Source organism: Rattus rattus, chromosome 10 (genome assembly GCF_011064425.1).
Source record: "Rattus rattus isolate New Zealand chromosome 10, Rrattus_CSIRO_v1, whole genome shotgun sequence".
Taxonomy (NCBI): Eukaryota; Metazoa; Chordata; class Mammalia; order Rodentia; family Muridae; genus Rattus; species Rattus rattus.
The window spans coordinates 29326828-29342415 of NC_046163.1; the positions used below are offsets into that span (position 1 = coordinate 29326828).

The 15588-nt window shown below is 40.4% G+C and overlaps 1 protein-coding gene across 2 annotated transcripts in view; it reads right to left on the reverse strand.

The window, feature by feature from the left end:
* Pla2g4a (phospholipase A2 group IVA) overlaps positions 1–15588 on the reverse strand; it is a 141026-nt gene that overhangs the window by 60657 nt on the left and 64781 nt on the right. For both annotated transcript variants that reach the window (XM_032915481.1, XM_032915482.1), the window contains 2 exons: positions 1779–1816; positions 216–357 (listed from right to left, as the gene is read on the reverse strand). In XM_032915481.1, coding sequence (XP_032771372.1) covers positions 216–357; positions 1779–1816 — 180 coding nt within the window. The remainder of the gene's footprint in view (positions 1–215; positions 358–1778; positions 1817–15588) is intronic.

Genomic DNA, 15588 nt, shown 5'->3' on the forward strand with positions numbered 1-15588 from the left:
AAATAACCAATAAATAAGAAATAATTACTATAGCTGTTGACTCTTACCAAATATGATCAATATTCAGTTGGACCTTCCTCAACTTTTTTTTTTTTGAACCACTTATCTCACTCCAAAAGTTGAAGAAAAAAATGGTCACATTAAGAAATATAATTGGAGAAAATACCAGAAGATTATAATAAGAATGCAATAACAATTAAAATTCCAAGACTCACATCACGTGTGGAATAAAGCCCCTCGCTCTTTTTTGGACCCAAAAGTTTCTTCATGTTCTCTTTTATGTTCTCTTTCCTCTGCTGCCTGAATGTTTTCTCCTGATCACACAGTGCCATGCTGAACCGTAGGTCTGGGCATGAGCTATGGTGGAAAACAGAGAAGTCAATGAACCAGAGTTCTCAGGAGCCTTGTTCTATAGAATCCACCCTCCTCAGTTCCCCAAGGGTGCATTAATTCATGCCAACTGCTTCCCTCAAGCCATTTCCCGAAAGCAACTTAAAGAAGAACGCAACATGATGTTTATCTTAAACCAGTGTGCGTCCTATGGCAAGGAATGACCTAACATGGAACGCAAAATAGAGAGAAAAAGACTAACAATACGTATTCAGATGTGAACAAATTAAAAGCGTTTTCCCAAAAAAAAAAACCACAGTGGTATTTAGGTAAAACGAAAGAGTTCCCAGCACACTGCCTAGTGGTTTAGGTGAGATGCTCTCCTAAGTTTTGGGCACTTAAATATCTGCTCCCCATTTGGTGTCTTTTTGGAGAAAATTAAGAGGTATGGCGATGCTTTGAAAAGCATGTCACTGGGGATAGGGTTTACATTTTCCTGTCACTCCCAGTGTGCCCTCGACATTTTGTTTAGAGACAGGGATATGAACTCTTAACTGTTGCTCACGTCTCCTGTACCTGCTACCTCTGCTCCCCCATCAGGAACTCTAACCCTTTGGAACCTTCAGTCCCAAAGTCTTTCTTTTATAAGTTGCCTTGGCCATGGGGTTTTATAACAGCAATAGAAAAGTGGCCAGCGCACATTGTGTATTAGCAGAGTAAAGATATCAGAAGTGATTCAATGCAGAATGATGTTTGTGTATGTGTATGGGGTCTTTGGTTCAGTACTTTACAATGTTACATGGTCAGGAGTTCTTCCCTTGTCCCTGCACCCCTGGCACACTAATATCATAATACTCACTAACAGGAGAATGTGCTTGACTCCCAGGGAACATTTCTTTCAGAAACATTGTCTTTATAAATTCCCTTGTCTAATGGAGGACTCCCTCAAAAAGAAAAGAACTTCAAAAAACAGAACTCCAGATACCCACAAATGTAGGGATAGCTATAAGACATTGAAAACCCTGTGTTTATAATCCTTCTTTTGAGTCCTAGTAGCAATAATTTCTTAGCTACCTATGCCCTGCTGAAAAACCACATCAAGCATAATGCATCAGAAGAAATCATTACATGATGTGGCCAATCAGCAATGGGACATAGGTTTTAAAAAGTGTAATTATATCCATGGGAACAAACACGTTACTAGAAGGAGAGCCCTTGAAAACAAGCTCTTATACTGACAACTCTTACCCAGCTTCCAAACTGTTGGAAAAGTAAGAAAAAAAATGCACAACTCTGCTTTTTGGACTTTTTAAATGAGTAGATAACTGAAGGATATTGTAATGACACTGTTATTCATTCAAAACATTAGGAATTATTTCGCACATCAAGTATTTTCTTTAGTAACAGAACTACTACTATTCTTCATCCGATTAAATAAATAAACTTACCAAACTTCAAGAGACATTTCCAGAATCATTTCTGTGACCTATAAAAGGAACATATTAACTAGATGAGGTAATAAAACAGATGTGATTGATATAAAACTGTCGAAAATAAAATTTGAGTGACAGATTCAAGAAAGAAAAAAGAAAAGTGAAAGTTCCATGCAGAGATCTCTACATAGATACGTCCGTCCATTTTTGGTAATTACATACCTCTACACAATAAATTATGTTAGCAAGTATCAGAGTTCCCTCTGCCTGATTAGTAGCATGGCTGTTATGGTGGTAGTGAACTGCTTTCTGACTGGATTTGAGACGTGATCCACAGAAGGGAAGCCATGCCTCATTCTATAAACCTGTTCAAAAGTCCCTGGAGGCTGGGGAGGTCACAGGCCCTGGGGTGAAATCTATTACTGTTGTTTTACTAAATGGACATGGTGTCCAACTGCCTTCTATTTATTTAAATTCGTGGATTAGTGCTCTCCAGCTTTGGTCAGAAAAGCTTCCATTTGTAGTGGACAGCGGTTAATGCAGAGACCAACAACTGATCAAAATCCCCAAAATAACCATGTTGAGCATTCAGCTCAAAATCAAACATCTCTATTACCCATTGCAAGGCTCAGGAAACATCAATGAAAGGGGGTTGGAACAAATGTAAGAGGCAGAGGATAGGTAGGTGTGCTATGAAACACTGTCTTCTGTACATGTCATGGCCACTGCAGGTATGAACTTACAGAGGCTACAACCATAGCAACCATAACAAGACCTGCACAAGGTGGGACCTCTCAATACTCCATCACAGACAGGAGAGGGACTCATGATGCTCCACCCTCCTTGAAGAGTTATTAGCAGGTAATGGTTAGAAAATCATTTTCTTCAGTAGCCACTGGTAAGTTACCCGTGCTTCGGTGAATAAACTCTTAACCACGCTCATGCAAGCAACTCCTATTGAACTCAGTGCATCATAAAAACAAACAAAAAGACAAAAAGTGAAAACAGGAAGATGAAGGGGGGAGAAAGAGGAGGAGGAGAAGGAGGAGGAGGAGGAGGAAGAGGAGGAGGAGGAGGAGGAAGTGGTGGTATTCAGAAGGAGTGGAAAGGGATGAGAGTGGGAACGGGGAAAATATTTAAAATACATTATAAATGTATATATGTATATAAGTGAAATTGTCAAAAATGGAAATTTCATTTAAAAAGAAAAAATGGTTTTGCTTTGTTGCTTTGTTGTTTTGTTCCTATATTGAAGTAAAGTATTCAGTTCCATAAAATGTGAAAAATGGCTGGAGAGTTGGCCCTGGGGTTACAGGAATGGATAGCCAGCTCTGCCCCTTGCCTGCAGCATCGCTTGAGAGAGCAGGCCTTGCTTCCTGCCTAGGCAACACAGTGGAGCTTGCCATGATGGTGAAGGCATGGGTGAGCCAGCCACAGAGGGAGACATGGCCCAGCCCCTGAAACCTGCAGCATTTGTGAGAGAGGGCACCATGCCTCAACTGCACAACACCGTGGAACTGACTTTCATTACATAGGTGCAAGTAAGCCAAACCCTAGGTAATGACAGTGGGAGAGCTGTCTCTGCCTCAGCCAGCAGGCCAGCAGCACCATTGGCTGGGCTAACCAGGGCAGTGCTGGAGAGTTTGACCTGGAGGTGCAGATGTGGGAGAGCTGGCGTGCTGACCAGCCCAATGAAGACTCAGGCCCAGATCCAGGTCTTTGACTTGGCCCATCCCAAAATCTGCATCATCTGCAAATGGTTGCAGTGTATGAAAAGTCTGATCCAGATGGTCAGATGCTGCAGGATCTCCATAACAGAGGGAGGATAACCATGAAGAGTCCTGATGAGGATCTGACAGAAGCCAGAGGCCTCAAACCAGACCAATGACTCACGACAATGAGCATTTGCAAGGGAAGCTGGGGGTTTACTGTGGGACACACTGTGACACACTACAGCTTCCATTACGAGTTGTTTTTTATGCTTTATTTTATTTTTCTGTTCTTTTATTTTCTTTTGACGGGAAGGTTGTAAGGGAGAAGGATGGATACAAAGGGACAGGAAGACAAATGGGACTGCGGTGCATGATGTGAAACTCACAAAGGATCGGTAAAAATATCACACACACACACACACACACACACACACACACACACACTCCTGTTGAGTGTACTGTCTGTGAGTTGCATAAGGACTTAGATTCAATATCCACCATGGCCAAGAAACTAACGAAAGCCTTGGAGGAAGTTATGCCTGTGTATAACAAACAATGAGTCTGGAAATGGGATACTCATGCCTACTGTGTACCCAGTAGACTCCAAGAAACATCTACCAATGCAATGTGGGGAATCCAGGTTTTATTTTCTCAGGCTGACTTGAGAGACAACCAAGTGGAATCAGGTTAATCAGACACATTTTGTTTAACTTAAAGGGAGTGCCTAATAACCACAGATCCAAAATTTACAAATAGATATCTTGGCAGAGAGTACATCTCTGATGTATTGAAAGACCTCTGACATCAGTACTGATTCATCAGTGCTGAATAACGTCCCTTATAATTGTCACAAGAACATTGGGAAAATGTCCTGAAAGTCATATAATTTTAAAATCATGTTAATTACTTTTATTGTACCAGTTACCATAAGAATATAGGTTGGAAAGATTGCTCAATGGCTACTATGGAATAGAACTACAATATACATTTTGAAACACTCAGGCCACGAGTTTAGAATCATCAAACAATGCTACAGAACATCAGATTTGTTAACTTCTGGGTTTGTGGTGTAGGAAGAAGTCAAAATAGCAGGAGCTTAAGATAAGTTCCTAGATGATTCTTAGAATGAACTTTATAAATAAAAGGTTATGATAGGTAATCAGTTCCAAACAAATATTTGTTGATGCTCATGTGTGTGAAGTACATCAGACAATCTTATTCTTTTGAAGAATATACAATCACTAATAGAGATAAAATCATGGGATGGTCTGACCCACAGAACAATCCTTTTGCCTAATTTTACAAATCTTAATTCATGAAAGATATAAATATTAATTTTATAGCTGACAACAAACCCAAAAACTCTAGATAAAAAGGAATTATATATGAATTGTAGTTCAATATCAGTCAAAACTGATAGGCTTTAAAATAATAACCATTTATCAACGGGAGTACTACCTAGACCACATCCCAGGATACTATGCCTAATACTACATTTTAAAATTTCAACTTAAATCTTTCCAAATGAGGGACTTGGAAGAGGTTTTATACTTTATAATTTTATCCAGAATATTTATTAAGATAAATCAGGCATAGGCAACACAAATTCTGTTTTGTAGTTGTTGCTGGTATTGGAAATTTGTCCGTTGGTTGAGACAAGGTCTCACTCTATAATGTGGCTGGCCTAGAACTCATAATTCCTCTTTAGCCCCAGTGCTCAGGAATTACAGCCTTGCCCCATCCTACTTGGCGTTATATTCTGTTTTAAAAAAAAACATGAAAGTTGCCATTAATATAAGACTAGACTCTGTGTATTTCTCTCCAAAGGGCCAAATCTCCATGTATAAATGGATAGAAAATAAACTCTAGTGTGCTATTGCAATGCGTACCTCGTGAGACTGTTAATAAAAAGCTAAATTTCCAACTGGCAGTTCCTGAAGCATCTTCATCATTAACATACTCAATGCTTGAAGGTATCTAGTGCCTCACTGTTCCATTGATTTAATAAACACAACAAAATTTGGTATGACATGTTTTGGGCCACATTTCTGTTCCCGGGAGAATACCCTTTCTATCTATGTTCCTTTTAAGATATTCTGATCCTAGATAGAAGACAAGGCTCTTGAGGTAAAGGCAGCATAAAAGCAGGCACAGGATGTTTCTGTCATCTGGAACATTTCAGGATGTGTTTGCTACGGCTCTCGTCATGGGTCAGCCCCTAACTTCCTTGTGTTGCCCAAGCAGATCACAGAGGATGAGAAGGAAGTTTCAGCTGCCTCCCCCCTCTCTCAATCCATTATGTTCAGACTTGCTGTGAAATCTGATATTCATGATCTCTGCATCTTCTACCTGGAATATGTCATTCAGCTAAAACAGCAACAAAAATATGCACTTCCTGTGAGGCATTAGACAATGACTGAAGCTTCTTCCCACACACTACATTAGAAGGAAGGGGACCAAATACCTCAACCTTCTCCGCACCATCAACCCCTTTCGAACAAATCAGAACTCCAACTCCTCTCAGAATCAGAGATGTAAAAAGAAGGCAGCACCAAATAATCATTCTTGTGGAAACTAAAGCCCTCTTCTTTGCCTTCCATGGTGGAGAAGACTTTTGACATCTCCCATGGAACGTGTTCAGTCAGAGAAAGCAAAGGAGTAGAGAAACTACTGTATAAAAGAGCATTCCAGACTTTAACATAATTTCTAATGTGCCTAAGTCATTTGTTCTCTTGAATATGTCGAAAGAATGAAACTAAAAACAGCAAATATAGTGTCTGGTAACAAAGAGATATTTTTAAGCAATCACATTGAAGAGATCCACACAGTCAAACAAAATTTTCTTATTGGTAGACAGTTCTTCAAATATTTTATAACACACTATGTCCATACTTCAATGTTTGTTTCCCGTCAATGAATCATTTTGAATTCTGATCTCTGCTCTGTTCATCCTCACTTCTTCTAGACAGAAACAAGGTGAATGAAGGCCACATCGGTAATTGTGTACATCCATCAAAGGAACGACAATGATACTTTAAGTGTCTTTGTGTTTGCCTGACCCATGCAAGATAATAAAATGAAAATTTGAAAGTTAAGAGTCACTTTTATAAGGAGTCATATTTCCACACCATGCCTGTAACTCTACCCTGAGAAGAACAAAATTCGAACTTGACAAGAAAGGGCACTCTGAACAGCAAGTGGGGACTACAACTCTGCCAGTGCAAAGGGAGTCGCAGGCACTACAAGGGGAAATAGCATTTTTCATATACAAAACTTGACTAACATAAAATTAGCATTTCCTACCAATAATCTTCTATTATTCAAGGACTCAGGACAACTGCCATCCAGAGTACACCCTATGTAATCTTTAAAGATTTGAACGGTGAAGAAACTACACTCTTTTCCCAGTGACTTGTTCCTCTTTGTTTTCTATGACCTTACAGTTCCTCAACTCAACCTTTGAACAAATGTGGCCGTTAGTGGGAATTATGAAGAGCTGGATAATAAGTAGCCTTCACACAATAACCTAGGTTCCTTAGAACACTGTCAACAAGTCACTTTTGTCTCTGTGGTCTCTCAAGCTTTTGTCTATAAAACTTTACTATTTTCTTTAGTACTAGCTAAGCAATTCGCAAGTTTTCAACCTTTCACATAAACAAAATTATTCTAACAACTGTAGCCAGGTACTATACTATGGCTTGTAGCTGCCTATGTTGGACTTCCTTCATAGAACTTACTGCCTGATGCAGGAGCAGCAAGAATAAAGGGATATTCTAAAATACCCTGTCATTTAAAAGTTATCAGTTCTGAAGATATGAGATGATTCATTTCACCAGTGTCTATTGCTAGTGGTCTAAAATAAAAATGTATTATTTCTTAAAACCAAGAATTGTTTGACCTTTATTTGGACTATCTCATGCATAGTTGACTGTCTGATGTCCTTGACATCTCTTTTAGGGTTACTAGTGTTGTGATGAAACACCGTGATCAAAAGCAACGTGGGGAGGAAAGGATTTATTTCAGCGAATACTTCCAGGTAACAGTGCATCACAGAAGGAAGGGGAGGCAGGAACTCATGCAGGACAGGAACCTGGACTCATACAGGGCAGGAACCTGGAGGTAGAAGCTGACACAGAGGCCATGGAAGAGTGCTGCTTACTGGCTTGCTGTGATGGCTTGCTCAGCCAAGTTTCTTATAGCACCCAGGACCACCAGTCCAGGGATGGCACCGCCTGCAATGCGCCATGCTCTCTGTCACCAATCACTAACTAAGAAGATGCCGTTCGGGTTTGTCTAGAGCCTAATTTATGGAAGCCTTTTCCTAACTGTAGTCCCCTCCTTTCAGATGACTTAAACTTGTGTCAAGTTGACATAAAACTCTCCAGCATGCCATCTTATCCAGTGATTCCCCAACTTTTCACAAAGTGATGCCACTGATGAAAAATCTAGTGCTGAGAAACCTATTATGACAAAGGAACCATAAGTCAAATGCATCAAATGCACCTAACCTCCCAGCTCACATTGGATTAGCAAAATAGTGTCCTGCAAAGTGTTGGATTTGTTTTTAATGGTATAGTGGGACGGGGGTGATAGCAGTGTACTCCCACGAGTGGCCAAACCAAACAGAAAAATTTTAAATCTGTGGCTACGCTCAGTGGCAAAATCCTTGAATAACATGCTAAGTCCAGGTTTCTATCTCCAGTGTTCATTTATAAAAAATAAAATAAAAAGAAAGAAAGAAAAGAACTCACAACTTTTAAAGTATGACTTTTTAGTAAATGGATCACTTCTCTACATGCTGTAAAGCCAGAATCATGCTGACCACCATGACCTGGGACCTCGGTAGTATCTTGATTTTCCTCCAAGTTTTACCTTATCTCCTGAACTTATCTAAAGTGTTCTCTGACTTCACAAGAAACATAGTTCCTCAATGAAATCACCCTGACGCAAACTTAACATCGTGAACTCACATTCACAGTTCCCACCGTTTCAAAGTTTTGCAGTTATCCCTTCCACAGAATTTAAGTCAGAATCATGACTAAGCAACAATGAAAGCAATCAGCCAAAATTAGACAACTGCCACAGAGGCATGAAACACGGCTATTTTTAAGCAATAATGCTAACTTCCAAATAAAGACAGAAAATTAAAACATGGTATAAACCTGAGGCTACAGTATTGGCCAAAACAAACTTACTTTATCCAGAAAAATGGTGAAGTATCACTTCCATGGTTTGTTTGAAGTGGGCTAGTTTATACATATCCAAATAACTTCTGAAGGATCTAGACCAGTGGGTCATGACCCTTGTGGGGGTTGAACTTCACAGGGGTCACGTAAGATCATCAGAAAACACAGATATTTACATTATGATTCAGTATAGATGGTTATAACTGAATATATGGTCATTGGGAACTAAACTCAGGAGCTTTGGAAGAACAGCCAGTCCTTTTAATCTCTGAGCCATCATCTCTCCAGCCCCAAATTATAATTCATATCAGAAGCAAAATTACCATTATGAAGTATCAATGAAATAATTTTCTGGTTGGGGTCACCACAACATGAGAACCTGAAAGGTCTCAGCATTGTGAAGGTTGGGAACCATTGATCTAGATCTTTTGAAACGAAATTGTCTATTATAACCTAAGAACTGTGTTTGATCAATTCGAGAATGACTAACTAGAGTAGTCTGATTCATTTCCAAACAAATGGCTACTGAATTCAACTCTGTGTTTAAACAATGAGTGTCTTCACGTCGATAAGACAAGTTTACTATCCAGCTAAATCAGTTTCATGAAGTGCGTGATTCATGTTTGGTTGAATCTTATCAGTAACAATTATCATGAGAATATCTAACATTTATCTGGTGATTTCTGGACCGTGTATCATATTAATATGTTCCCGGTATTAACCTGCTTAACCATAACCACAATCCTAAGATGTGAGTACTAGATGTAACTCTGCTTCCTAGATGAGGATATGAGGCAAAAACTACGAGTCTACCATCACTCAAGCTAATCAGTAACGAGCCACAAACTCCAACAAGCAGAAGCCTCTGGCTCTGAGGTTGTCCTGCTGCTCTCAGCTGACCGCTGTGCTACTCTCAGGAGAAAGCTATGCTGCTCTCTAAGCTCTGACTACAACAATACAACCTAATCTTGACTTGAGAAATGCCAGTTGCACCAAACACTGGAGACCCAGCTCTGAAACTGATAAAGTTGAGACTCTAAGGAAGAACTCAAATGGCAATTCCGGCAATTCCTATTTTCCAACTCAGCAGCCCTCCCCTACTAAGAAGTTGCTTGACTCAACGCTTACACATTAGAGCTGATGACAGAGAAGCTTTTCTTACGTCTATCACCTTCCATTCCCATTCTAGTTACTTTCCACTGTACTCTTAGGGCATCCACCTTTCTGACATGTATCTCAACACCGGGTATCTCTACCTTGCTAACCCTTTCTTAGGAAAATGCCTAACCTTGGTTGCTCTCAGCTTCCTGTTACATGGGCACAAACTCGCTGTGAGTCACTACTCGTACTGTCAGATGTTGTGTCGATTCTTACATCTCCCATCCAAGTGCCGCTGTGTCCTGAGGCCTTGTACATTTTCTTCCTTCATGCATCAACTCTCCCTTCCTTAGCCTTATTTAGAAACATTTTCTTAAACTTGCTGACCCAATCCAAGATGATGGCTTTTCTCAGGCATTTCCTTGGGTAATTCTGATGAGAATCATCCTCTACCCCTTTAGTGAGGCACTGTGGCCACACCTTTGTTTCAAAGATAAGCTTAGCCTCTGATGCCCATGCTTTCTACAATGGCTGTAACCCACCACCTTCATTCCCTTTGGGACCAGGTCTCTTTCTCTCAATTCTTCTTTATCTATACAGTTTATCTATACAGGAGTCATTCCCTTCTCACCGGTACTTTGCCAGGCAATCTGGTCTCCTAGATTGCATTGGTCAGCTTTCTGTCATTACAACCAGAGAAGCTATGTATGCTATTAAGAAAACAAAAAAGAAAGAAAGAAACCAACCAACCATCACCACCACCACCACCACCACCACCACCACCACCACCACCATCACCACCACCACCGACAACAACAACAAAGCAGCCCCATGGGTTTACATTGCTTAGATAGTTTAAAGGGCTGAAAGTCCAAATCAGGTTGCCCCAGGAAAGCCTCATGACAGATGGTAGGTCAACAACTTGAACTCCCAGAGATTATGTCAAAGGCAGAGAACCAGAACATGTGGGGATACCAGTTGTGTTCTTTTAAGAATGGTCGGCATCAATCCCTTCAAAAGGTAACAGCCACGATGACATAGCTCCTACTAAGTCCCATATCTTAAAGGCTCCAATTTACCACCTATCAACACTGCCACATATTCCCAGCCCTGGAATTCCAGAAAGATACATGGAAACCATAGGAGGGGGTCTTTCTACCTGGGATATCTTCTGCCCTCAGCTTCTAAGATTCCTTTCTCAGCCACATTTTCTAGGATGACATCTGCTACCCTCCTCTCCATACACATGTGTAAATCCCTTTACTCTTCTTCAGTGGTTTGTGCAGCATTTGTTCCTACTACTAACAAGAGCATCTCTCCGCGGGTTTAACTTGCTTTTCACTTGGTTTACTACGGAGAACATTAGCTGCAGAAAGACAAGGACACTTACTTGTTTGCTCAAGTATGAAATCAGTGGCCGAGAAGTAATTGCACATTCCTGGAGGTTCAGTGGTTATGCGTGAGTAGAAGGGGGATGGGTGACAAACACACCCAGCAGTAGAAGGTTAATAACGGAACGTGACAGTGCTTGTGAAATGAATGAATTAATAAGTGAGTGGCTTATTCCTTTAGCTCTATGCATATATTTCCTGTACTAGGCACATGGCACTTAAAATGATCCTATGTAATTCCTGATTGGCACTTAATACTGAAGTATTTCGCAGTAAAGCACACTGCCATCTGCCATCTGCCCTCTGCTTAGAAATGTATCAAAGGGAGTTGGATGAAGAAACATGAAGCAGGGACATGTAACAGGAGAACGTTAACTACAGAACATGATGGTAGTTATGTGCGTGCTTGCTGTGGAGACATTTGAACTTTTCTTGTTTGAAAAACATCATAATAAAATTTGGTGTTGGGAGGGGGTGGCAATCAGACTGCTTTACAGGCCTTCTTCCCCAGCTGTATGAACTATAAACTTTAGGTGTTCACCAACTGCTGGTCAGTCAGAACGTTAGATTATGCCATGTTACTACTTTTAACTGAAGGTGAATGGGGAACTTAGAAAAGTCACAACTCTCCCGCCACTCACCATGTCATTCTTAGTGAAATGTGTCACCCAGGTGTTAGGCTCAGCAGCAGGTGAGCTGACCCACTGAGGCAGCTCTACAGACCCTTTTGTTTTTCTCTTTTGAAGACAGGATTTGAGTATGTAGGCCAAACTGGCCTGAGACTCATTATCTTCCTGCCTCAGCCACCCGCCCTGCCTTGAGTGCTTGCCCAAGTGCTGTGCGCGTGCTCTTAACAAGCAAGTGGCACCACACCCAGCACTGTTATGTTGCTTTGTGGAATCTTCTTCCTGGTGTTTATCACGAGCTGCTGCTGAGTGATTATGCCGTTGCTCACCGTCGCCCTCTTACCATCCTTACGAGAATGTGAGTCTCTAGAACTAGGAATCTGCCCATCGTGTCATCTGTTCCTTGTTCATCACGAAGCAAGTCACAGGGAGCACACAGACTCCTCCCATATCACTTGGCACTGTACCCGTGACTACCTACTGTTCACACAGACCGCTCAGTTCTTGAGCACAGATCACTCTGACTCTCTAATACTTAGTAAGCTTCAGGCACGCAGTAAGCCCTCACGTTCGCCTCATAGCCGAGCGTGTCATTCCACTGGCAAAGTCAGAATTTTGAAATTATGTAATATGCAAATGAAAGAGTCTTACCCTTGCTGGTTTCATTTTTAATGTCTGTGAAGTGGGAAGACTTGCAAGTGCTTTTGGGGATGTAGTCAAAGGAACAAAGCAAGAGCGGAGCTTGGAAAGAACGCGCTCTAAACCTTCCCTTTAAGGATGAAAGTGAGACCCAGAGAAAACAAATGACAAGTCAAATATCTGGAAGGAGGACAATGTCAATACACACACAGACTCTCAATCCTGTTTCTCTCTCCAAATGGCCAGAGCTGTCCCTGGGAGTCAGCCTACGTCCAATTGGAGGTTCCTGTTGATCACCAGCTGTGTCCGCGCCGTGGACTCCACTCTGGTTGCGTCAATATTAGCTTTCCCGTGCCAAAAGTTTGAGAGAGCTTTGACTAGTAATGTCTTGGCTTGTGACTTTTGCGCTTTTTCACCAAAGCCAAGTGCTCTCCTTATTATATCATGTGGCCGTTACCGTCGTGAAGGTTTACTTAAGTCTCTGTTCTCCCAGCATTCTCAAGCGACTCATTCTCTCTTACCAGTCTGTGAGTGTTGCAGACAGAAAGCCACCCACCTAGGGTAGATCCTATCTCAGGAAATGGAGAGGAAGGCACGGCTCCCGTGGGGTTCTCCCACATGATCCAAGAAAGAACCGCAGACCTTTCACTCAACCAGCCAATTCCCTTTCTCCCAGTGACCACATAAGCTCATCGACTGGAAGGATGGACATTCAATATAAACTGCAAAGGACTCTAGAAAGAAAAGTCATGAAGCCAAGTTCTTTGGCCTAACGATCTTTCCAGACACACTAAGGGAAGTAATTATGTAACCTACTTTCAATTCAGGAATGTAGAAAGTCTCTTCAGAGCCCCAGGTTTATATAACTTACCCATAGGAAATGACAGAAGGGGAGGAAATACTGTTTTTTCTCCATAATATCTTCCTACATAATCAGTTCTTGGATCAGAGATTGAGGTATAAAAGAACTGTTTTTGGAAAGGTTAATCCAAGCTTAAAATGCTCTCAATGGATCTTTATTGAAATCCCAGGCAGGGCCTTCAAGTGTTTCTGATCATCTCTATCCTCTTTTCTCCTGTACTCACACCATGGACCTGGCAAACCTTTAACTCACTTGGTCTCACCTTGATTTCTTCCTTCAAGACTGCGCTTTTGCAGTTGCTGATTTCTAGAAGCTCAAAACTATATCTCTGCCTCCTGAAATGCTCCCTTTCCTCAAGTCATCACAGCACCAAAAGCAAATACGTGCTTAATACGTACCAGCCACTGTTCTAGGCAGCATATAGCATGCTTACTATTTATGTTTTAATTTTTATTGCATACTTAATACAGAATGCACTATACAATATTAATAATTAAACTATCAAAATTATATATAGCTTATAATTTAATGCCAAAAAGTATAACAAGTGAGGATTAAATGTATACATGATAATCATTATACTGTATTTTAATGTGTATAGTTATCACAATAATCTCTTAAAAATATTTTCTCTATTTTTATAGATTAATAAGGTGAGTCACAAAGGAACAACTAAATATCCATGATGCAATTATGATAAAGAATTCAAAGGCCTAATGGGGTAGCTTTAAATGTCAGGGTACTAACCACTATGCTCACTACTCGAACTGTTCAAATCACCTGGTGCCCCCTCTCACAAGACAAACTTCCTTTACTATGCTCTTTAATTAAACTATATAATGCCTTAATGATGTTTATCTTGATGAACGGTGATTTCTTTTTATTATACATGTACACACACAGAGAAAGAGAGAAACACACACATACACACACACACACACACACACACACACACACACACGTACACCTCCTTCTACTTCCTATTACCACTCCAATATCATCTCTAACTTAAAGGAAGATAATCGAGGGGAGAACTCCCTCCGTATTATTCCTTATATGATTTGTACAAACACAATAGCTGGTTCATTGTAGTTTTTCCATAAATGTTTATAACATGAGTGAATGAGAAGAAGTTAAAAGGAATTCACAGTCCTGCTAAGACTGAACCCCAGTGAACTAGACTGTTGGGAGAGGGCAGCAATGCGGGAGGGTTGGGAGGGGAACACCCATAAGGAAGGGAGGGGGGAGGGGATGTTTGCCCGGAAACGGGGAAAGGGAATAAAACTCGAAAAGTAAAAAAGAAATACTCAAGTTAAAAAAAAAAAAAAAAAAAAACAACCAAAAAAAAAAAAAAAAAAAAAAAAAAAAATTCACAGGAAAGTAAGGCACGATCTCCTGGTACTGCATAGAACACTTGCTCTCCAGAGTAGGGAAAGGATCCATAGAAATGCACAGATGTGAGTTCTCCAAGTCTCTGGTGGTCAGATCACACAGATGGTCAGATCTCAAGGAACTTTGTGATTGCAATTTATCTTTGAAGTAAGGGCATATCCACAGTGTGCATGTAAGTCATGGACAGACTCTTAGTATTTTACTTTTTAGTCTATCTGGTTTTATTTACCAGTGGAAATTGCTAAGTTGGGTAGTGTGTGTAAGTTACTGATAGAAAATTCTACAGACTGTTGTCACGGGAGATCAAATGGGAAGAGGTTATCCGAGCTTGCAATAGGATAGGCAGCATGGGGGAACTAAGTTATGGGAGAGGTTTGCATGAGTAAAGCAACCTGAAGTCATGCTAAGGATGAGTGAAAAGCGTGTTTTCTTGGGCTTGATATCATGGGTTAACTAGCCCAATGATTGATTACAAGTCTCACCTAAATCCTCTAATTAATTTCTCATACATTGAGATACAGTTAGTTTGTTCTGCACAAATAATTTATCCAAGATTTCTTTTTCATTCATAAATAACTTCTGAAAGTACAAAGATAATAAGAATTACCCAACATTATTCCTTCTGACCTCTCACCGATTTGGGATTAATTATTTGAGACAGAATTTTCTTAGCGATGCTTAATTCATATACAGCAATATATGAACAGTAAATGTGTTTACAATATTAATAGTAAATACATTTTCCAACGAAGTAGCACACAATATTGAAATAGTTTGCATGTTGCAGCATGTTACTATCCCAAATGCTAACGGACCCTCCAGTGGAGTCCAAAATTGATGCTTAATTTCACTGGTATTATATGGAACAACAAAATATCAATGCCTCCTAGTATTTCTCCCTTTATTTAAGGTGTATATA